This window comes from Diabrotica virgifera, chromosome 7, assembly GCF_917563875.1.
Source record: "Diabrotica virgifera virgifera chromosome 7, PGI_DIABVI_V3a".
Classification (NCBI taxonomy): Eukaryota; Metazoa; Arthropoda; class Insecta; order Coleoptera; family Chrysomelidae; genus Diabrotica; species Diabrotica virgifera.
The window spans coordinates 213,458,427-213,482,941 of record NC_065449.1 but is presented as its reverse complement, the minus strand read 5'-3'; the positions used below and the strand labels follow the sequence as shown (position 1 = coordinate 213,482,941).

Below are 24,515 nucleotides of genomic sequence, written 5' to 3'. Positions count from 1 at the left end.
CAGCAACTAATAAACAAAGTAAATGAAGTAAGTAAAAGATTTGGACTTCACGTAAATATATCAAAAACTAAATTTATGATTATCAGCAAAAATAAAATTAGAGACGCCCAACTACTTATCAATAATGCAGCAGTGGACCGAGTAAAACAGTATACCTATCTTGGAACAATAATAGTAAACGAACAATGGGATCACTCACAAGAAATAAAATGAAGAATAGAGAAGGCTAGGAGTGCACTCGATAACATGCCCAAACTCTTTAAAAGCCATAACCTTAATCTGGAGATAAAAGTAAGGCTCCTACGATGTTATCATCATCATCATCATCATCATCTTGGTGCTACAGCCCTTAGAGGGCCTCGATCTTCTTAAGCTTTCTACGCCATTCTGTTCTGTCCCTTGCTTGCATTTTCCAGTTGCCGACTCCGATCTTCTCGGCATCCTGTGTTACCCCGTCCATCCACCTCAGCTTTGGTCTACCCCATCTTCTCATTCCCACGGGTTGCGCCGTTAGAATCTTTTTTATCATGTTCGATTCAGGGGCCCGGGCTACATGTCTTGCCCACTGCAGGCGGTTTCGCTTAATTATAGTGATAATATCTTTTCCACCAAACGTATGCTTGTAGATATTCTGCAGTTCAAAGTTATATCTACGCCTCCATATTCCGTTCTCACAGACCGCTCCGAATATCTTACGTAGCACCTTTCTTTCAAAAATCGACAGAGCGGATTCATCTGTTTTAGTTAGCGTCCATGCCTCTGATCCATATGTGAGAACGGGGACTATCAATGTTCTATACAGCCTTATACGAGTTTTTTGAGACAGACGTTTGCTAAGTGCTTTGATACACTGTAGTAACACCTGTTTGCAATTATTATTCGTCTTTTTATTTCCTCTGATGTGTTATTATTGGGGTTAACCGATGTCCCTAGATATATGAACTCTTTGACCGCTTCGAAGTTTTGGTCATTGATGATTAGATCTGCGTCAATATTTCCAGCTCTTGTGTTTGTGTTAGTCGCCATGAATTTTGTTTTATTTCGATTTATATGTAACCCCATTTGTTCTGCTGCTGCTACTAGCTCGGTTAGGATTTCCGCAGTTCTCGCTCTGGTTCTTGTTATAATGTCCACGTCGTCTGCATATGCTAGAATTTGGACAGATCTATTGAATATTGTTCCCCTGCTATCTATACTAGCGTCTCGTACGACTAATGCTACATTAAAAAGTTGACACGCCAGCACATATCCCTGCCTTAACCCCCTATGTATTTCAAATGGGGTTGACGAGACGTTTTGAATTTTTACTGCTGATATCATCTTCGCCATTGTCACTTTTATCATACATAATATGAGTTTTTTTGGAATTCCTAACTCATTCATAGCGTTGTAGAGACTTGGTCTTAATACACTGTCATAAGCAGCTTTAAAATCGACGATGTTATATCCTCTCAATATTGTACTAAGGAGTTGAATCCTGGACACCCACTGAAGCAATGGAGAAAAAACTTGAAGCCTTCGAGATGTGACTATACAGGCGAATCCTAAGGATATCATGGACGGACAAGATAACCAACGAGACCGTATTACGAAGAGTGGGTTTTAACAAATGTCAAAAATGACAAAAATTTTAAAGCTGTACACTAATTTTTACAACAGTTATTGCGAAAATATTTTTTTTTGCAATTACGACCTTTTTTCGCAATTATATTAACAATAAATGAGTATATCAAACTTTGTAATAAGTACGTCATTTTAAAGCTTTTTCCATAATCTCGAAGATATTTGTACTAAAAAAACCATAAGTTTCCCTGTTTTCCATTGATTTGAAAAAAAAAATGAAAAATGCCATTTTTTAACACTTAGTTGTTTATAAATAAAAATGGCTGCCAGAAGGAAGGATATTGTTAGTAGGAAATAGCTTAAGAAACAAAGTTTACCCTATGATGATGTGCGCTTTTATCTTGGGGGTGGTTTCCACCCCTTTTCAGGGGTGAAAATTTTTTTGGTTAAAATAGCCACGGAAGAGGCTAGAGAACCTAATTCTAAGCTAAAACTGTTCTATAATTATTTTCTGAAAACTATTTTTCAGTTATTCGATCGTGGTTGAAAATTGGCCATTTTCATTGAAAAATGACACCTTTTACCTTAAAAACTATGCATCTAACAAACAAACTATACAGAATATTTTTGTACCTTATAAAAAAACAAAGAGATTCGTTCCTTTATAAATCTTCTAGTTAAAATACAAAAAGGGATATGGTAGGTGAAAAGAGTTTGTTTTTTTGGTGCATGCTCAAATCGGTGTATTCAACTTGAAATAACAGAGAAACGGTCGATTTTAGGTGTATAATGATACTAATAACTTTTGTAGTGCTTGAAAAGGCATTTAAAATGAACAATATTAAATGTCAATTACATTCAAACTAAGCGAGATATGCTACAAAAAATTGATGACTAATGTCTTTTAAGAGGATCGGTATGTATTTTCGGCTGCAATGCTATTCAAATGGAGATTCATTTTTTTCGAATCCTGAGAAAACTAATAAGTATTTTTGAAAAATTTAAAAGCAGAGTGAAAGATTACGTTATTAGCGAGGGCCGAAAGTCCCTGAGAACTTCTATAACGTTTATTTTAATAAGTTACAGGGGTGAAAATCTAAGAGAAAATTTAGTGTGATTTTTAATTTCAAATATATCATTCAAAATAAACTTTTTATTTATTCTAAGGGACTTTCGGCCCTCGGTAATAATTTAGTCTTTCATTCTGCGTTTAAATTTTTCAAAAATATTTATTGGTTTTTTCAGGATTCGAAAAAAATGAACACAATGCCGTGGTAATATTTTCCAAATCTATCTTTGTCTTACAACGCACTCAGCCGAATATAATATTGTCAGCATATATTGTCAGTCAGACACTGACAATCAGTGACAATTTTAAATATTTGACATTGCATCGGGAATATGTTGAGTTATTGATTAAATATTACTGATATATAACATAGAGGTATATATTAACATAGAGGGAGCCTACCTTCCGCGCTTCCTGACGACAAGATCTCGGGGACTGGTTTGCTTCATCTCCTTCTAACACATTGTATCGAGAATCTATAATGACATTCAGTGTGATAATAGGCACGGAAGAGGAGGACAACTGTAGCAGCTTTACTATGCGTAAGAGTAAAGCAGCACTAATCCAAATAAAAAAGATGGTGTCGTCACTTCGCTCTGAATGACACTCTCTCTATGCTAATATTTAACTCTATGATATATAATGTATTTGATAAATAATTGATTTAAGACGTGAACTTAATAAAAAGTTATTTATTGTGTATTATTTGTGGAAGATCCAAGCAGAGAATACATCAGGATAATATATTCTGTGATCCAAGTATTTTGTTGTTAAAGATGTTCAAAATTGTAAGCGTTCCATAACAATGTATTATTAAAAAATCACTTTAACACTTTTCCTCTTTTCTCGATTGAGTATTAGTCTTTGTTTTACAAATAAATTATTACAATCACTGAATAGATAATTAGTGAAAAAATTATCAGATTTATTAACTGAATTAATAATTTGCAATTATAGAAATAACAGTTATCCGAGAACATTCAAAACCCATCTCTTTAAATTAATGATGACATTTTCAAGTAGAATGACATTCTAGTAATGTTTCCATATCCATACCAGTGTGAATTTTACTACACGTAATTTGCCGTGTAAAGACAGAAAAAGTAGGGATACACGTAAAATATTTGCTAATTATGCACCCATAGCCTTAAGAAGAAATGAGAAGTATATTATTTAACCCCTCATCCATCAGAATTAAAATACATCGTTTTGCTTTTACAATACTTTTTATTATAGTGTTATCTCTATGTCCAAAAATTTGGACTGGTTTAAAATGAACGGTTTTTGAAAAAAAAATAAGATCAAATTATACAGCGCAATTTTCTTGAAAATCTCCCTTTTTTCCATGTAGCTCGAAAATTATAAGAGATACGAAAAATGATACCACACAAAAATGTGGGGTTCTTTTAGATTAAATTTCGTTTTTATTTTTGATTACTGTATCTCTTATCATTTTCAAGTTACATGGAGAAAAATAAGATTTTTAAGAAAATTTAAAAATGCGCTCTATAATTTGATCTAATGGCCAATTTTCATCCACGAATAACTCAAAAAGTATTGAGTTTTCAAAAAAAATATAGATTAGTTTTTGCTTAGATTAGATTCTCTAGCGAATTCCGTGGTTATTTTAACCAAAAAAATGTTCACCCCTGAGAAGGGGTGGTAACCACCCCCAAGATAAAAGCACACATCGGCATAGCTTTGAATTAGGAGATAAGTAGAGGGTATTTCTAAAATTTCATTAAAATCCATGCAGTAGGATAGAATTCGGAGGTAATATCCTATTCTTGCTCCCATTGACTGACGTACAGATATTTGCAATTGTGTGTTTGTTGTATGGCATTAAGTATGTATGTGTTTTTTGGTATGCCATGTTAAGTTTTCCCTGGAAGGCAAAGATCTAAAACTGTAGGTATACAACAGACGATTTTAAATTTTAGTTTTCAGGTGGAGTAACTACTACAAATAATAAGTAATAAATATATTTTTAGTAAAAGAATTCTGGAAAGTAATAATAGTTTTCAGTACCTGGAATCAGTATTACAGACTAACTGGAAAATAGATGAAGATGCATGAAGTATAAGATGGATGAAAGAAGTGTGTGTTGTGTCACAGAAAGATTTCAAAAACACTGAAAGGAAAATTCTATAAAACTGCGATAAGATCAGCTATGATGTTAGGAACTGAATGTTGGGCAGTTAAAAGGAAAGACGAACAATGAATGCATGTGGCAGAATTAAGAATGCTTAGATGGATGAATGGAGTGACAAAAAAGTGTAACATTCAGAATGAATAAACTTATTTGAGAAGCCTAGAAATGGTATTAATTAATGAAATAATGGGAGAGCATAGATTAAGATGGTCTAGAAGATGATATTCAAAACGCAAAAATGAATCTTGTCAAGATATATGTTTTAAAAAATAATAGCTATCTACAAACAACAACAATAATGGGGATTACATTTATAATTAATTAATTATGATTCTGTATACTTTATATGTAGTGATGAGTGAGACTGGTCTTGGTCTTGCGGTCTTGGTCTTGGTCTTGCAGCAAGACCAAGACCAAGACCAAGACCGCCTTTTGGTTGCAAGACCAAGACCAAGACCAAGCTTGCAAGAACAAGACCAAGACCAAGACCGAACCTTGCAAGACCACGCAAGACCAAGACCAACCTGCAAGACTCTTGCACTTTTTTGAGAAAAATTGGTTTTTATTATTTAACTTTATTTTTTAGTTCAATAATATATACTGACATTGTAATAAACCTTAAACAATATCGAATTTTTAAAATACATAATATTTTGTTTATATTTTTAAGTCGTTTTGATTAAGTCAAACGGTTTGCATTTTCTCAACCTTCAAAGTGTCCAGAAGGCAAGTTTTCAAACGGCGACAGTTCAAGGACAATTGAAATTACGTGTAAGACAAAAAAAATGTAATTATAGATAGGGTAATCCATTTAAAAAAAAATGCAATTAAAAACGGTTTTTATGTACCAGTAGTTTTCGCTTTTTTGTCTAATAAAAATACTGACACTTATTTCAATCCTTTTCGCATAATCGAGGAAAAATATAGGTCGTTAAATTTAAAATTAATACAAAAAATATCATAATAAATTTTGAAAAAAAATTCACAATGCTGTGAAAGCATTGTGGCCTGAATAAAAAATAACTGGTTGTCGATTGTAATGTGTCAAGCTTGGTATCGCAAAATCCAAAGCTTAGGTTCAGTTTCTGAATATAATGACAATAATTCCGATACTGGGAAATTTTTAAAATTATTTGTTGGATTAATTTTTTCCAATCAACGAAAGTTGGAAGTTGAATTATTTGTGAAAATCCCGGATGACAAACGCGTAAAGAAGTTTACTGATTTCATAGTTGAAAACTATTTGGAAGAATCTAGGTTTTCCCCAGAAAGGGCCAGTACTACAAATAGTATGTGCCGCACTTGAAATGCATGCGCATCATTTCAGTGTGTTTTAAATTCTAGTTTTTACTACCCACATCCGAATATTTTCAACTTTTTAAATGTCATAATGGGTATTAAATCCAAAAATATGTGAAAATAAAAAGTGCGAATAACTCGTGTTACGAGAGCAATGTAGTTTAAATAAAATTAAAGAACTGCAAGATAACAAATTACAGAATTAAGCGTTTATAACTCCCCATTAGGTGTAGTTATTATGTTATAGTATTAGGTCTATAAATAGGTATGGTAAATATGAACGTATTTACTAAAAAGTATGTTTTAGTTAGTTTATAAAAAAAGTTAATTATATTAAATAATGATTAAATAGAGTAAAAAATATTTGATTTTTGTGTTCTCTTAAAAAAATTTAATTTATGTTCTTAAATTTGACCCTCGTAGGATAAATACTACAGTCTTCTAGTGAAAGGAGCAGATCATTATCTGTTAACAACTATAAACCGTTTATCCCTTTTCGTAAAATCCGTGAATTGAAGGTCCCCGACCATTTGTGGCACCTTTAAGAAGCTCTTTTTCTTTAACATTTTATTAAAATACAGGGGCGATAAACAATAATCCAGACTCAAGACGTGGTCTGAAGGCAGGCGGCAGGTATCGACAGCATGCAAAACACAACGTGACACAACCGAAGGCCGGCAATTGCAACAAGGGTTGTAAATGCAGGTTTTTCCTACTGATAAACATTACCATTATAAAAATATACTCTAATCTCTTTATATAGAGAGAAATAATTAGGTCATTAGGTGAATGTATAATGTTAAAATTGGTATCCGTTTGAAACTACATTCTACATTCTGTTAAAATTTTAAAGCAAATAATATAGTTTCATTCTTCACATCTTTATTTATTTCAATGTACATTTTATTCGAAATTGTTTGGTTCAAATGATTACTACCAAAAAAGCAAGACCAGCAAGACTCTTGCAGCAAGACCAAGACCAAGAACAAGACCGGCTAGTGCAAGACCAAGACCAAGACCAAGACTGCCTTTTAGCTGCAAGACCAAGACCAAGACCAAGCTTGCAAGAACAAGACCAAGACCAAGACTAGCCTGGTCTTGGTCTTGTTCTTGTTTTTGCTCATCACTATTTATATGTAACGAACAAAATTCTTGTGATATTCAGGACAATGTCTTCTAAATGTTAACTAAGAAAAAATAATAAACCTTTATCTCCCTTCAACCATCTAAATATTTTAACCAATTTAATATTTTTTTTCTGTTTTAGCCTTCTTACTGATCTTTTTTGCAATTGCTCAATTTTCTTGGGCTAATGTAATGAGTTTTGAGATATGGTGTACGTTTGGGTAAGTAGAAAAAGATTTCGTTTTAAAAAGTAGCTATAAAATTAAAATCCAATAAACCACGATTTTGTGTTGTAGATGTATATCGTCCACATTATAGTGTAGGAAAAAGAGGTTGAACCTTGCAAAATGGACACAAGTCCGGTTTTATTTTTTTTCTGGCATATCAAGGGATGCTTATTATAAGACTAACTTTTTCTGAAAAAATTTCGCCCCGGAACCCCCCTTTTCACCCCTTTAAAGGGGGTAATTTGTGGTTTTTGCGGAACGTAGCCCTTCCTGTACCTTTTACAAAAAATTTCTTTTATAGAAATATGAAGAGGACTATATTTTCTATGATTTATTTCCTGTCAGTATCTGTCTATCATCCACCGTTTAGCAAGGGTGGCGCCCCAAAGTTGACAAGTTTTTAAAAAAGATGTTTTTAAAAAATATATATTTTTCCCTAACTGTAACGGAAATTAAAAAGAAATTCTGCGGAAATTATTCACAAATAGATGGTTGATTTTTTGGTATAGGTTTCACTTAAGCATAATTGCCCTTTTTTTAATTACAGGGTGTTACATTAAAAAAAAACCCCTTTTTATACCATTTAAACCGTTTATGCTAGAGTAAAAAGACTTTCAGCGATTACCCATGTACTGGTGTAATTTACAAATTTGTATAATGCACCCCCATTTTTCCCCGGAACCACCCCAAAAAAAAGAAGAATTAATAAATAAAGTGATTTTCTTGGAATCCTTTACACACAATGCCCTTTATTAATATGCTTTATATATCATTTTGTGCATGTTATTATTACCCATGCATGGACACCAAAAGCGATTTCCTAGTGCAACCCCTGTAGCAAAAAAAAAAAATAAAATGGGGGGTTGAAATTTTTTTTTGTTTTTTGCTTTTTGATCCATATGGGCATATGCTTCATCAATAGTGCTTTTCAAAAATATATATGGTTATTGCAACATCCCTGCGGAAACCACCCCTATCCTTGAAAATATACAGCAGAAACTACCTTTATACCTTGGCGAGCATATTTTTACGATTTTCTCATTACCTATTCATTTTTTTTAAACAAAACTTATACAAGGTTAAAGACCACTATTTACTCTAAAAATTAGGTCCTATTCATTTTTTTCGTTTAAGCAACCGTTACGGCACAGTGGCGCCGTAAACTTCATATATGCTTTGGCGGGCTCCAGTTTTTGTTTTTTTTTCGTCATCTGTTCGTTTTATTGATAAAGTACTTATGTAAAATAAAACAACACAGTGTAACCTACAAATTATGACATATGCACATTTTACATTCTTTGCTCCGCAAAACCACAGTGGTGGCCCAAAATAAATTTTTTCATATTTTCGCCACCTACACGCATTTTATTGTGTTAATGCTACCTTAATAGCACAATATTCACCCCTAAGTGGTCGCTAAGCAGTGGCGGATCCAGAGATGGGTGATGGGGGCGATCACCCCACCCCTCTCAAACCAAGTGATATTATATTTGAAGATTATAAAAATATTCATTTATTTTTATAGAAATACTTATATTATATTAATATTATTTTTATAAGAATGACTTTTTATGCTTTAACGACAGTGGCGCATCCAGCATCGTTAAGAGGGGGGTGCCAATTGGTTAAATTTCTTTAAAAATAAATGAATATTTTTATAATCTATGAATATAATATCACTTGGTTTGAGAGGGGGGGAGGTGATCACCCCCATCACCCCTCCCTGGATCCACCACTGCTTAGCGACCACCTAAGGGTAAATATTGTGCTATTAAGGTAGCATCAATGCAATAAAATGCGTGTAGGTGGCGAAAATATGCAAAAATTTATTTTGGGCCACCACTGTGGCTTTGGGGAGCAAAGAACAGATGACGAAAAAAAAAACAAAACTCAAGCCCGCCAAAGCATATATGAGGTTTACGGCGCCACTGTGCCGTAACGATTGCTTATACGAAAAAAATTAATAGGATCTAATTTTTAGAGTAAATAGTGGTCTTTAACTTTGTATAAGTTTTGTTTAAAAAGAATGCATAGGTAATGAGAAAATCGTAAAAACATGCTCGCCAAGGGATAGGGGTAGTTTCTGCAGTATATTTTCAAGGATAGGGGTGGTTTCCGCAGAGATGATGCAATAACCATAAATATTTTTGAAAAGCACTATTGATGAAGCATATGCCCATATGGATCAAAAAGCAAAAAACAAAAAACAATTTCAACCCCCCATTTTGTTTATATTTTTTTGCTACAGGGGTTGCACTAGGAAATCTCTTTGGATGTCCATGCATGGGTAATAATAACTTGCACAAAATGATATATGAAGCATATTAATAAAGGGCATTGTGTGTGAAGGATTCCAAGAAAATCACTTTATTTATTAATTCTTCTTTTTTTTTGGGGTGGTTTCGGGAAAAAATGGGGGTGCATTATACAAATTTGTAAATAGCACCAGTACATGGGTAATAGCTGAAAGTCTTTTTACTCTAGCATAAACTGTTCAGATGGTATAAAAAGAGGTTTTTTAAAATGTAACACCCTGTAATTAAAAAAAGGGCAATTACCCTTAAGTGAAACGTATACCAAAAAATCAGCCAATTATTTGTGAATAATTACCGTAGGGACTTCTTCTTAATTTCCATTACGGTTAGGGAAAAATTATTTTTTTTTAAAACATCTTTTTTAAAAACTTGTCAACTTTAGGGCGCCACCCCCGCTAAACGGTAGACGATAGAGAGATGCTGTTGAAAATAAATCGTAGAAAATATAGTCCTCTTCATATTTCTATAAAAGAAATTTTTTGTAAAAGGTACAGGAAGGGCTACGTTCCGCAAAAACCACAAATTACCCCCTTTAAAGGGGTGAAAAGGGAGGTTCCGTGGCGAAATTTTTTCAGAAAAAGTTAGTCTTATAATAAGCACCCCTTGATATACCAGAAAAAAAATAAAACCGGACTTGTGTCCATTTTGCAAGGTTCAATCTTTGTTTCCTACACTATTATAGTAACTGATAAAATGGAATATAATTTTTTTAATAGAAAATTAGCAGATTTTGTGAAGAAGGGAGGCGAACGAATTCATCATGAACTGCTCTTAAGCTGTTATGCACAAAAGGAACACAGGGTATTAGAAAACACCTGAAATAGAGCCAAATAAAATAATTATATGGAAAAGAGGCTCGGCTGGGCAATATTTGGATTACCTACATAATAAAATAGGACAAAATATGACAATATGATACAGAAAATACAGTTTCTCAGTCTTGTAGTCCGTCTTATAACTTTTTTCAGACAATTAAGATATTGAGCGACGTCTCATTTATTATGAAAGCTTTCACAACAGAAAACCATATTAAAAATAAATAGTTAAGTTAAATAAAACTCTGAAAGCTATAATTTCTAAAGAGGAAATAAAATTTAGAAATTACTTAGATTTAATTCGGTACAAAGGCTTTTTGGAAAATACTATTTGTTAAATGCGAGTCTTCTTTTGACCTATTTATCCTTTTTCCCAAAACTAGGTTATGTTGTTTACATTATAGAGACGACCCAAAGTTAAGTAATAAAACGGGGTTATTTATTTCCAACGCGTCAGATAAATAAGGGAAAATATGGAATAGGGTGTTTTGTAAAACTAGAGGGTCTGGTAATGTAAATCACTCAAATGAATTACTATACAGGGCTGATTTGGAATATATTTGTTTAATAATTTTACATAAATTAAAAATTAAAAAAGTTGAAATTGAAAAAGTGAAATATAATTCGTTAATAAAACTACTGAGAACAAAGAACATCGACTCACGGGATATAAGAATAATAAATAATCTGTATTATGAACAAGAAACTGTCATAAGAATAAATAATTTAAACACCAATAAAATAAAAATCAAAAGAGGCGTTAGACATGGCTGTGTCTTGTCGCTATCACTGTTTAATGCATACGCAGAAGAAATATTCAAAAAAGCATTATAAGATGAAGTAGCAGGCATAAAAATAAATGGCCTACCCATATGTGAAATTAGATACGCCAATGACACAATACTAATAGCAGAAACTATTACAGATCTACAAAGAATTTTAGATAAGGTTATTGCAACGAGTGAAGAATTTGGTCTGTCACTAAACATAAAGAAAACGAAATTCATAGTTATGTCAAAAGAAAAATATTAGAAACATCAATCTACACGTAAATAATAAGACGATAAAACGAGTTCAGAATTATAACTATTTAGGGACAAACATTAGTGAAACAAACGATTATACCAAAGAAATCCGAATTAGAATAGAAAAGGCTAGAAGTGCATTCACTAATATGAAACAAATATTATGTAGTAGAGACTAGAGACCTCAGCCTAAATCTTAGAAAGCGAGTACTAAAATGTTATGTATTTTCTGTTCTTTTGTATGGTGTGGAGACATGGACTCTCAATAAACAATGCCTCAATAGATTGGAGGCATTTGAGATGTGGACGTATCGAAGAATGCTGAGAATCTCCTGGACAGACAGAATAACCAATGAGGAAGTACTAAGGAGAATACAGAACAGCAGGGAGATACTGGATTCCATCAAAATAAGGAAACTTCAATCCTTGGGTCATATAACACGTGGTGACAGATATGAACTCCTAAAATTAATTATGCAGGGAAAGATTCAAGGAAGGCGCAGCATAGGTAGGAGAAAAATGTCCTGGCTGAGAAATCTCAGAGAATGGTCTGGATGCAGCTCAACTGAACTCTTTCGGGCTGTAGTGTCAAAAGTGAGAATAGCAATGATGATTGCCAACCTTTGTCTCGGAGATGGCATGTAAAGAAGAAAAATATAATCGACTAATAAATTTTATTCAATTTTATTCACTGATTTATTTGTTATTGGTCAAAACCGGCCCTAAGAGTGCTAGAAAATTTCTATACAGAATTATACAGAAGTCAACAAAACCTTGACAAGCAGCTAGCAGAAAGGTTAGAAAATTCAGGCAAAAATTAGTCAACCCAGAGTCAGAATTGATGCCTGATATATCAACAGACGAAATAAGGATCGCACTGAAAAAAAAAAAAACAAAAAATAAGGCTCCGAGAAATATCATTATAGAAGCCGCAAATATTTTAGAATACAGACTTTTAGAGAATATAAAGGAACTACTGTTCCACTTACATATGTCTGCACCAGAGTGTAACACTTTAATATGGCGTAGTGCACTTACCATTTTACTACGGCTATCCAATAGACCTCGAGCATAACCCACCCATAAGCTTATTAAACGACATTTACAAGTTATTTACAAGAATTTATAATAATAATCAAATAGACTGAAAAGAAAATTAGATTTTCCAATCTAGGGAAGAACCAGCTTTTAGGAAAAACTTGGACACTAACGACCACCTCCACTGCATAAAAGGGATCATACAAAAATCCTTCGCATAAAATCGACCTTGGTCTTGGATTTCAAAGACTTTCGCAAAGCATTTGATACGATAGAAATTAACAGTAATGAGAGCGTTGGAGAAAAGTCTAAAAAGATTGCACAAAATAGAGGAAAATAGATAAAAGAAATTTGTAAAGGAAAACATGAAAATAAGGAGGAGTGGATAAAATAATATCTAGAAACAGCTCCAGTCTTTTTGTAGAACTTACTGACAGGAAAAAATGCAAACTTTCGACATTGAAAAATTAGGTGGTAGGTACTAAGCAATAATTTATCAACGAAACTGTGTAAAGCAACTATGGAAAAAACGCAGTTTTCTAGATCTATACCAGAAAAAATTCGAAATATTCTTGAGAAGTATTCAGGGGATTAGGGGATACACAAAAGACCAATATCTCTAACCTTTACCCATTGTATTCAGTATGTTGCAACTATTTGAAATAAATTCGTTATTTCGTAAGATAGCGATTTTAAAAATCCTGAAACAAGTCGATTTTTATTTCAAAATTATGATTTTTTGATATATTATATATCACACTAGTGACGTCATACATCTGGGCGGGATGACGTAATCGATGATGTTTTAATGAGATTATGGGTCATGTGCCAGTTCAGTTGAAAACTTATTCATTTCTCTATTTAGTGATATAAACATTAACATAATTATTTAGACAGGGTATTAAACAAAAATTTTTTTGAAATAAATTAATTGACACAAAAAGAAAAATGTATGTATTTTATTTAATTTAAAATACATTTTACTGCTCTCAAAAAAACAGAAAAAATATTTTTTGAAACATTGCTTTTCGCTTATTTTCAATGTTCAAGCTGCCATCCATTTGCCTCTTGACAGTTTGAACATTTAATCTAACCGAAAACAATCTTCATTTGTAAAATAAATTTTTATTCTGTATTCTGTTTTCTGACAGCAGTAGAATGTATTTTGAATTAAATGAATTACATACATTCTTCTTCTTGTGTCAATGAATTTAATTCAAAATAATTTTTCTTTTTTATACCCTGTATAAATAATTATGTTAATGTTTATATTACTGAATAGAGAATTGAATAAACTTTCAAATGAGCTAGCACATGACCCTTATTCTCATTTAAAAAATCATCAATTACGTCATCACGCACAGATGGATAACGTCACTAGCATGATATGTATGCCAAAAAATCATAATTTAAAAACAAAAATCGACTTGTTCCGGGATTTTCCCTAAAGTCGTTGGTTTACGAAATAACGAATTTATTCGAAAAATTTGCACCATGCTGTATAAGAGATTCTTAATTTGAATGAAACTAGTCTTTGAAATGTATGCCCTTATTTAAATATTTCATTTCGGAAACACTTAAAAAACAAATTATTCACAAACTCAGACAAGAAGTCTCTAATATCCATTTATACGATACGTCGGCTAACTCCTAAATTATAGAATATAGTCCTGCTATTTTGATACAATTTCTTCACAATACAAGGTAATGTTTTATTAATTACATGCTCAACTTTTCAACACTAATTAAATCAATTTTGAATGAGCAGACGAAAATTAATTTGTAATCTGATACCGAGATGTCCAGACCCGTTTTTCCGATTAATGATTAATGATACAGAATTTTCACTACTTCGATAGTTTATAACTACGAGGATTGTTAAATTGAAGAGCATCTTTAATCCAGAAAAAAACCATTGCTAACTACATATACAAACAATTACCATTACAATATCATATCTCATATTACATTGTTTCACCAAAGGATGTATACCCTGCTTAAAGAATTCTGGTGGCCGTTGGTCCAAGATTTTTTCTTTACGACTGAAACATGTAAAAATCACAAAGAGATAAATCAGAACTAGAGGGGGATGCTTTAATATCCTCCATCTCTTTCGTTATAGATTTTTTTTTCATTACTTTAACAATTAAGGCAGAACATTGTCGTGCAGAAGAATGATAACACGTGAGAGCTTATCTGGATGTTTTTGTCTTATTGCTTGTTGGCAAGGCAGTATATGATAATAATAATAATGATACCTAGACCCGTTCCCAGTAATTACTGATAAAAGAAAATCATTACCGTTTTGTCTGTATTTCGTGAGATGTTCCAAAGGTACGCAAGTTTTTTGGTCCTATGGCAAAAGGCGAAGAATCTATTGCGGAGAGATTTTTATTGTATCCCAGTTTGTTTACGATACTATGGACAGATCTTACGCCGACACCAATATTTTCAAAGTTTACTACTTTTTAAACAATTAGAATAATTGAAATAAAAATATAATAATCAATATTTTAAATCCAAGAATTTTCGTTAATAAACTGCTTTCTGGCTGCATCCTGTATCTCCGGCTTTTACAATATATAAGCACAGAGACGACGAAAATAGGAGAAAGTAAATAGAGGACGCTTAGGCCACGCATTTACCTTCCCTTCGTCAAGGAAAAGGACCGAAAGACAGTTTCTAAATACTCAAACTGAGTAAAAATGAAAAAGATAAAAAAGATCAAGGCAGGTTTTGTTTATATTTGATTCAGAGTTGAACCACCATCTGCATTTAGCTAGTTCAGCATCCTCATGCATCCTCAGTGAAGCTATGCAGTCACAACTCTGAAAGAAATATCAACAATCTGCCTATTTAAGGGAAACCATCGCGTTACAATGATTCCACCTTTTGAGACGCAATCTAGCGACATCTCTCGAATTACGAGGAAAACAACAAAAAGCCCTAGATACAAAGTTTACTACTTTTTAAACAATTAGAATAATTGAAATAAAAATATAATAAACAATATTTTTAATTCAAGACTTTTCGTTAATAAACTGCTTTCTGGCTGCATCCTGTATCTCCGGCTTTTACAATATATAAGCACAGAAACGACGAAGATAGGAGAAAGTAAATAGAGGACACTTAGGCCACGCATTTACCTTCTCTTCGTCTAGGAAAAGGACCGAAAGACAGTTTCTAAATACTCAAAACTGAGTAAAAATGGAAAAAATAAAGGCAGTTTTTGTTTATATTTGATTCAGAGTTGGACCACCATCTCCATTTAGCTAGTTCAGCATCATCATGCATCCTCAGTGAAGCTATGCAGTCACAACTCTGAAAGTAATGTCAACAATCTGCCTATTTAAGGGAAACCATCGCGATACAATGATTCCATCTTTTGAGACGCAATCTAGCGACATCTCTCGTATTACGAAGAAAACAACGAAAAGCCCTAGATACAAAGTTTACTACTTTTTAAACAATTAGAATAATTGAAATAAAAATATAATAGTTTCTGGCTACATCCTGTATCTCCGGCTTTTACAATATATAAGCACAGAGACGACGAAAATAGAATAAAGTAAATAGAGGGCACTTAGGCCACGCATTTACCTTCTTTTCGTCTAGGAAAAGGACCGAAAGACAGTTTCTAAATACTCAAAACTGAGTAAAAATGGAAAAGATAAAGGCAGTTTTTGTTTATATTTGATTCAGAGTTGGACCACCATCTCCATATAGCTATTTCAGCATCCTCATGCATCCTCAGTGAAGCTATGCAGTCACAACTCTGAAAGAAATATCCACAATCTGCCTATTTAAGAGAAACCATTGCGATGCAATGATTCCACCTTTTGAGACGCAATCTAGCGTTTCTGTGCTTATATATAGTAAAAGCCGAAGATACAGGATACAGAAAGTAGTTTATTAACGAAAAGTCTTGGATTTAAAATATTGTTTATTATATTTTTATTTCAATTATTCTAATTGTTTAAAAAGTAGTAAACTTTTTATCTAGGGCTTTTCGTTGCTTTCCTCGTAATAAGAGAGATGTCGCTAGATTGCGTCTCAAAAGGTGGAACCATTGTATCGCGATGGTTTCCCTTAAATAGGCAGATTATTGATATTTCTTTCAGAGTTGTGACTGCATAGCTTCACTAAGGATGCATGAGGATGCTGAAATAGCTATATGGAGATGGTGGTCCAACTCTGAATCAAATATAAACAAAAACTGCCTTTATCTTTACCAATATTTTCGTAAGTTGCTTTGATTGAAATTCGACGATTTCTCTAATGAAGTCTTCCATGCATGCCACATTTCTGTCTATTGATGCATTACTCAATGCACCTGGTAGCGACTTATCATTCATCTCCTCTCTTCCACTGTTAAATTTTCAACATTTCTTTTCTGTTGGATAAAACTAGCTGGATATCGTAAAAACGATAAATTTTGATCTTCCGTAGGCGCATCTGATCCAAAAAGGTCTCCAATAGCGCTAGAGCTGAAGCTTCTGGTGTTTGCTGTCCATTGTAGTTTCATACATCCAGTCTAAAATTTGTATGTCCTGCATAAAAGAAATTTAAAGAAGAAGTGTAACAATTGGAATGCTTACTCAGAAGGGGGTCGATCATAGACATAATAACCGTAGACAAGGCATACTGAGCAAAAAAGCGTCACGCGGAAACAGTCGATCGGTGGTCTATCTATCTCTTTTAACCAAGCGATTCCGAGCATGTGAGAGACAAAGATGCTAGATTACTCAATCTTTAATATTGACGTTACACCTCGATCCACAGAGCTGCCCATACCTTGCCTAATCTAAAGGTTATTATATCTACGGAATCGATACGGGGCTTCATTGAAGATAAATAGAGCAACCACTCCATCATACTATGCGAATGGCTGCTCGTGTTTTGGTTGGAAGCTGGGCGTGGATACACTTTAGGGGATAGGAATGGAGAGAACTAACTACAGAAAAGAAATGGATACTTACAGATATCTTTTAAAAAAAGACTAAGTTTTCATTCTAATGGCATATAAAATAACATAATGTTACTCTACATCCCACCAGACTGAAAACAATGGGAACCTTCTTTGGTTACACCTCCGACGCTTCTACAATTTGCAAGCCATGCGGATGCTGAGACTAAGGAAGATGGGGGAATTTTACAATTTATAATTCACGTCCCATCTGCTCAGCGCGGTAAAGTTCCAACGAGAATGGTTCCCTTCGTACTCCAATCAGAGTAAATGTATAAATAAAAAATGGATAACCATTTTCAATTTCGTTGCAAAACGAAAATACAGCCACAACATATTCCAGTCCAATCAGAGAGTGCAGCAAGCACCTCTACCGGTTTGGAAACATATTAGTTTCTCATCAGGAGGCACATATGCTGCTCTCCCTGGTCCCTGATCCAACCAAACAAACCCCGGCGTGCAGTCCCGGATTGCAACGAACGTAATGGCATAGATGCCCTAGCGGCAACTGCTAGCAAAAGACTAAGTTTTCACTCTATTGGCATATAAAATAACATATTGTTGTTATGTCTCGTTGGAACTTTACCGCGCTGAGCAGATGGGACGTGAATTATAAATTGTAAAATTTACTCATATTCCTTAGTCTCAGCATCCGCATGGCTTGCAAATTGTAGAAGCCTCGGAGGTGTAGCCAGAGAAGGTTCCCATTGTTTTCAGTCTGGTGGGATATGGAGTAACATTATGTTATTTTATATGCCATTAGAGTGAAAACTTAGTCTTTTGCTAGCAGTTGCCGCTAGGGGAGCGCTCAAGTATTGCGTAACGCGATTTTTGAAGAATTTTGACCCTCCTCCCCCCCTACGTAACGCACTCTAATGGGCGTTTAACTATTGCGTAACGCAATTTTTGAAGATTTTTGACCCCCCCCCCCCCCCAACCTGCGTTACGTAAGGTCCCTAGGGCATCTGCCATTTCGTTCGTTGCAATCCGGGACTGCACGCCGGGGTTTGTTTTGGTTGGATCAGGGAGAGCATATGTGCCTCCTGATGAGAGACTAATAAGTTTCGAAACCGGTAGAGGTGCTTGCTGCACTCTCTGATTGGACTGGAATATGTTGCGGCTGTATTTTCGTTTTGTAACGAAATTGAAAATGGTTTATTCATTTTTGATATCTTTTAACTTTTAGAAAACAGGAAGATTTCTGATAAATTTATTCTTAGGAACGCTTTATAAGAAGTTTAAATAAATAAGTTTGTACAGGTCGTTTGTTGGATGTGTCCTATATATACCCGGATCTCCTCTTGGTTGTCCATATACACCTGTTTTAAAGTTTACTGTTATACACCTGTTTTACAGTTTGTGGTTCCTTATTTCACAGTCACTACTATCTAGTTAAGGTCTACATTGTGAATACCTACTTTATTCAGGAATTCTCTTACTGGTACATGCCCTGTCAACATTCCTGTTATTGTTCTCAGATTTTCTTCCAATACCGCTTATGACTTTCTCGAATCCAGTCTTCTACAGCCAAAGACTCCATTACGTAGAGCTCTGCTGTGACGCCCTGTGCCTTTACTGTAACACCCAGAGTCACAGCCGGTTCGTTTAATCTGCTCGATCCGCTTTTAACAAGTTTATCTGTAGTTCGCTAAGCAAATAATGCAGAAAGGAGAATGAAAGAAGAAATATTATAGTAAAATTTCAGTATACCTATTAAATGTAATAATATTTATGCAGTTTAAAAAACAATTTTCTATATATTGAAAAGATTTGTTTTAGCCATTTTTTTTGTATTTTTCAGTACCACAAAAATATATTTAGGAACCAATTATCGAGAAGCAGAATTGCGAAAATTTATGTTGTACAGCTTATATGGATGGGGAACTCCACTAATACTTACTCTCGTTACGCTGTTATTCTCCAAATGGACGGTTCTACCTTACGCTGTCCAGCCATACATAGGAGAAGTCAAGTGCTTCTTTGACAGTAGTAAGTATTAACATTAAATTGAAAAATATAGTTACATTATTTTTATTTTTTTATCCTGATCATCTTAGTACTTATCATTATGCGGAAATGGCTTCCCTAATTCCATTTCTTTATACGTCTCTATCTTCGGCCAAACCAACATAAATTCCCATAGCATTCCCGACATGCCTTGCATAATCATCTCCCAGCAAGTGTTCTCTAGTTTTCCTTCCCTATTCCTTTCAAGAACTTGCAAATCAGCACACTATTTTTATTAATTTATAAGTAGTTATAATTTTTAATAATTATAGTTTTTTAATGTTTATATGTAGTTATGATGATTATTTCATTCATAGGAGATTCTGACCAATAGAAAGCTACAGACATGCAAATTTAGGTGAAAATTCCACACCTGTAATTTTGAACCAATCAAAATACGTTATTTTGACAGATCACCATGGCAACGGGGGTATTTTATCGGAAATTTTTTGCTCGTGGGGTACCCAACAGCGAATTATAGTGGACATTTTTTGACGTTTACAATAACAGAACATTTTTGACAGACTGGTTTTTATTTGTTTACATAATTTAGTTTTGATTCATTTTCTATCACTTGTAGTTACTCAAAACTTATGTAAAATTGAAGAATATACTATTTTCTATCTTGAAATGGTACTCCCATGCAACTACAATGAGTAGAAATTACGAATTTGAAAGCCTAAATAATTGCTGACAAAGCTATGGCGCGCTATTAATCTGTTCATGCAGCTTTGGATTTTCAAATGCAAATTTGGTGTGGAATTTTCTTACCGAATACCACGCGAAGTCAAATTAATATCCGGAAATTTTTTTTTGATCATGAATATCTTTAGAAAATTTCCCTCGTCTGCGACTCGGGAAATTTTCAAAATATTCATGATCTCAAAAAAATTTCCGGAAATAATTTGACCTCTAGTGGTATTACTAGTGATAATTTTTGATAATCTCCCGTCGTTGAGCATATTACGTCAGATGCCCTTCGTTGCTACGAAAAAATACATTCAGTGACATTAATGACAAATGTTTTAAAAATTATAAAAATGATGAGTTTCAACCGTCAAATACATAGTTATAACAACTGTGTGTTTAATTTCACTAATTGGTACTTACATAATATATAAATTACAATAAAATTTTGGTTTTGAACAGTTTTATTAATGAAATAATCGCAACAAATTGCACTCGAACTCTAAAATTAATATAGAATTTTTGCCCTCGTGACCCTTTGATATAATTTCACTCGCCTTCGGCTCGTGAAATTAAAACTGCCAAAGTGACACTCGGGAAAAATTCAATAATTTTAGAGCTCTTGTGCAATTACTACTGATAATTTTTTTATTTATATTATTACAGTTTAATATTGAAATAATATTTCCAAAAATTATACCAAAAAAAGATGAATGAATTTATCAAAATTGGTTATGATATAAATGGACATAGGACTGTTAATTTTCTCAGTTTTCCTTTCTTCGAAATGTTTCGAAATATTGGACCCATAGAAAAACTGAATAGGCGAGGCAGTATAAAGTCCAAAACCTACCAATTTTTTGTAGTTCGATGGATCTTAATCAAAGTTGTTGCAATCAAGTCGGAAGAGCGTTAGAAAATTTTGTGAACTGGAGTGGTGGTTGAAATTAAAATTGCAATATTGAACAAGGAAAATGCATTTTCCAAATTTCATTTTGAACTGATGAAAAATATTAAATTTCCAATTCGGAAATATATATAATGGATTTCTACGGCTGTCGCCGCCTCTCCATACCCAGCTTCCAATTCTTTCTATCGTAACACATATCACCATCTAATTGCCTCGAATCCATTGCCTCCTGAATATTGTCCCTCCAGCTTCTCCGTGGTCGTCATCTTTTTCTTCTCTCCGGTGGGACCCACTCTAATATTTTTCTCTGCCAGCGAGTCTCATTCATTCTTTAAACGTGACCGAACCATGTCAGCTATCGCTTTTCAATATCGTCTATTACAGATTTTTCCTCCTTCATATGTTCTCTAATTGTTTCATTTCTTACATGTTCTAATCTCGAAACCTGACAAATTCTCCTCAAAAAGTCCATTTCTGTATTAAGTAGCTTCTTTTTATCTCTTGCACTTATGCCCCAAACTTCTGCACCGTAGATTGTAGCGCTCTTCATTATACTTTCATATATTCTTCTCTTTCTTTCCTTCCAGATATCTTTGTCCCAAAAAATTGAATTGAGGGATCTAGTGATGCTTCTACCTTTATTGATTCTATGTTGTATTTCATCTTCACTATTTCCTTGTTTGTTAAATATAGCTCCAAAATATTTGCATTGTTTCACACCAACAATATGCCCTTATTCCAATGGTAGGTTTTCAATGTCTTCCTTTCCCACTATGAAGTATTCTGACTTGTCCATATTTATTACGAATCCTGCCTGTTGGTAATGTTCATTTAGCTTCCGTATCATATAGCTTAAGTCATCTTGATCTTGGACTATAACAACTTATTCGTCCGCAAAGTATAATGTAAATAGGGAGTCGTCTCTCACCTTCAGTCCCATCGGTTTTACTGCTTTTGTCCACCTCTGTAAGGATTGGTCAAGGTATATTTTAAAGAGAGTGGGAGATAGACAACATCCTGGTCGGAGGTCTTTTGAAGTATTAAATGCCTCAGTGAAATTGTTGCTGTTTTTGATTCTGGTGTTAGTGGTCTCATATAACATTTTAGTTGCTTGTATGAGTTTTCCATCGATACCGATTCCGATTTTCTATTGATTCCGAGTTTCCAATTCGGAAATAATTCACGGAAATACGTTCAATGTTATTACTAGGGCGTTTTGGGGTCGCTGGTAACGAATATCATATCGGTGGCGGTCTTCGAGACACCTGGTGCCCAATACGAACTGATTTTGTATCAAATTTCCAAAAATCTCCAGAAGAAGAATCCCTTCTGGGCACCAGATGCCTCGAACATGATATTCACGATAAACGACCCCAGACACGTCCGAGCAACTAGTTTGCACTTATGTTGTAATGATTTTCTACAAAACTCAAGAGATCAAGTCACCTCATGGGCACTAGGAGTCTCGGAGACTGTCACCCACATGATATTCGTGATCAGCGACCCTAAAAAATCCGAGTAACGATTTTGCACTGTTTTTGTATCGAAGTTCCACAAAACTCATGTAGACAAGGCTCGTCCTGTGTACCAGTTGCCTCAGGAACCATTTCCGACATGATATTAGTGGAGAAGGAGATAAAAGAGAAAAAACATAGATGTGATCTAGCTAAAATAAGGGTAGGGAAGATTACCAAAATGTGAAACGAACCATTATTTCAAAAACTCTAAAAATAAGATTGGTGAATTCCTTAATATTTCCAGTACTGGCATATGAATGCGAATATTGTACACTAAGACAACCAGAAACGGGAAAGATATACTCCACTAAAATGTTTTGACGGAGAAGAATCTAGACCCAATGATAGAATAAATAATGTTCTAAAAGTACTAAAGAGATTCTTCGGCAAAATTCAACTGCAACAATTGAAATATTTTGGACATATCATGAGGTCAGACCTAGACAATATGGAGAGAGTTATCATTCAAGTAAGGGTCGCTAAGTTCTTGAAAATTTCAAGATCTTGTCTTGAGCTTGTCTTGATTTCAAGACAACATCAAGACAAGAAGTAATTTTAGATTTCAAGACAAGACAAGAAATTTTATGTCAATACCAAGATTTCTTGTCAAGAAAACAAGAAATCTTAAAATATCTTGACTAATAATGAAAATTCTAAAACGTATTTATTTGTGAAAAAGATAACTTTATTTTAACATAACATAGCATATTATTTTAATTATTTATTGAACACTTTGTTTTGCTAAAACGATTAACAAAAAAGCTCCTAGCGAACCCACTGGCTTGTAGCTTATAAAGTAGCCCCCTGTCATTGAACATTTTTACTGTCTGCTAGTGACTATCCGATTGTAAAAAAGCTGCGAGCAAACTAGAAAATGGGGCTAATTTCTCGCTATTCGCTGGCGTGTTAGCTTGTAAACTAGTTAACTAGCCTTGTGTCATCATTGCTGCTAGTAAACTGGATGCGAATAGAGTGTCTCCGTGTTTGTGGCTTCAGCAAGAATGTCAACGGAATAAGTTCTCGCGGGTGTAGTTATTTAAGATAATACAGTCAATAATCTTTTACAACAAAAACTAAAGAACAACTTAAAGCAGAAAAGAAAGTGGGTAATCATCGATAGGAAAACGTGATAAATATGGTGGTTCCTAAGGTTTATTGAGAAAATTGAAGGACGAAGGTCCTTTGGCTTATAGAAATAATGATGAGAACAAATAGTTCATCATTTGATGATTTGATCCCATCTCTCTAGCTAGTTGGCAACTGAGCGGGTTTAAAGTTTTGTTTGTCACCGACACTCATTAACTCGCTCACTCGCTAGCTTTTAAACTCGACGACCAGCAGCTTGTAAACTAGCCCCATGACATCGACGCTTTCCCTAATCCTGTTGAAAATAAAATTGCAAATCAGATTTTAGTTTAAATAACAAATTTAGCATATTTTTAAATCGGAATTGATAAGCCACGAATTAAAACAAAGCAAGTTCACATCAATTTTGCGTTTGTCAGGAAACACATGCAGATCGGGGACTCCCCAAGGCCAGGAGCCAGTGGCAGTGGAGGCCGTGTTAGCACGAAACGCAATAAAAAGTCGCCGGACAATCAAGAAATTTCACGATCTTGAAATTTCTTGAGTCAAGACAAGATATAAAATGTCAAGAAATCGTCAAGACAAGATTTTTTAAAATTTCTTGATTTTTATTTTCAAGACAAGACAAGAAGTTGTTATCAATACAAGAATTCTTGTCTTGTCGAACCCTACATTCAAGGGAAAGTAGAAGGCCAAAGACCACGAGGAAAATGT

The 24,515-nt window shown here is 34.0% G+C and overlaps 1 protein-coding gene across 3 annotated transcripts in view; it reads left to right on the top strand.

Annotated features, from left to right (window-relative positions):
* The window catches only part of LOC114331213 (G-protein coupled receptor Mth2-like), a 680,964-nt gene that overhangs the window by 101,070 nt on the left and 555,379 nt on the right, over positions 1-24,515 (top strand). For all 3 annotated transcript variants that reach the window (XR_007699306.1, XM_028280710.2, XM_028280709.2), the window contains exons 3-4: positions 7,351-7,429; positions 19,396-19,583. Coding sequence is in view for 2 of the 3 variants with exons in the window: in XM_028280710.2 (XP_028136511.1) it covers positions 7,351-7,429; positions 19,396-19,583 (267 nt within the window). In the remaining variant the exon portion in view is untranslated. The remainder of the gene's footprint in view (positions 1-7,350; positions 7,430-19,395; positions 19,584-24,515) is intronic.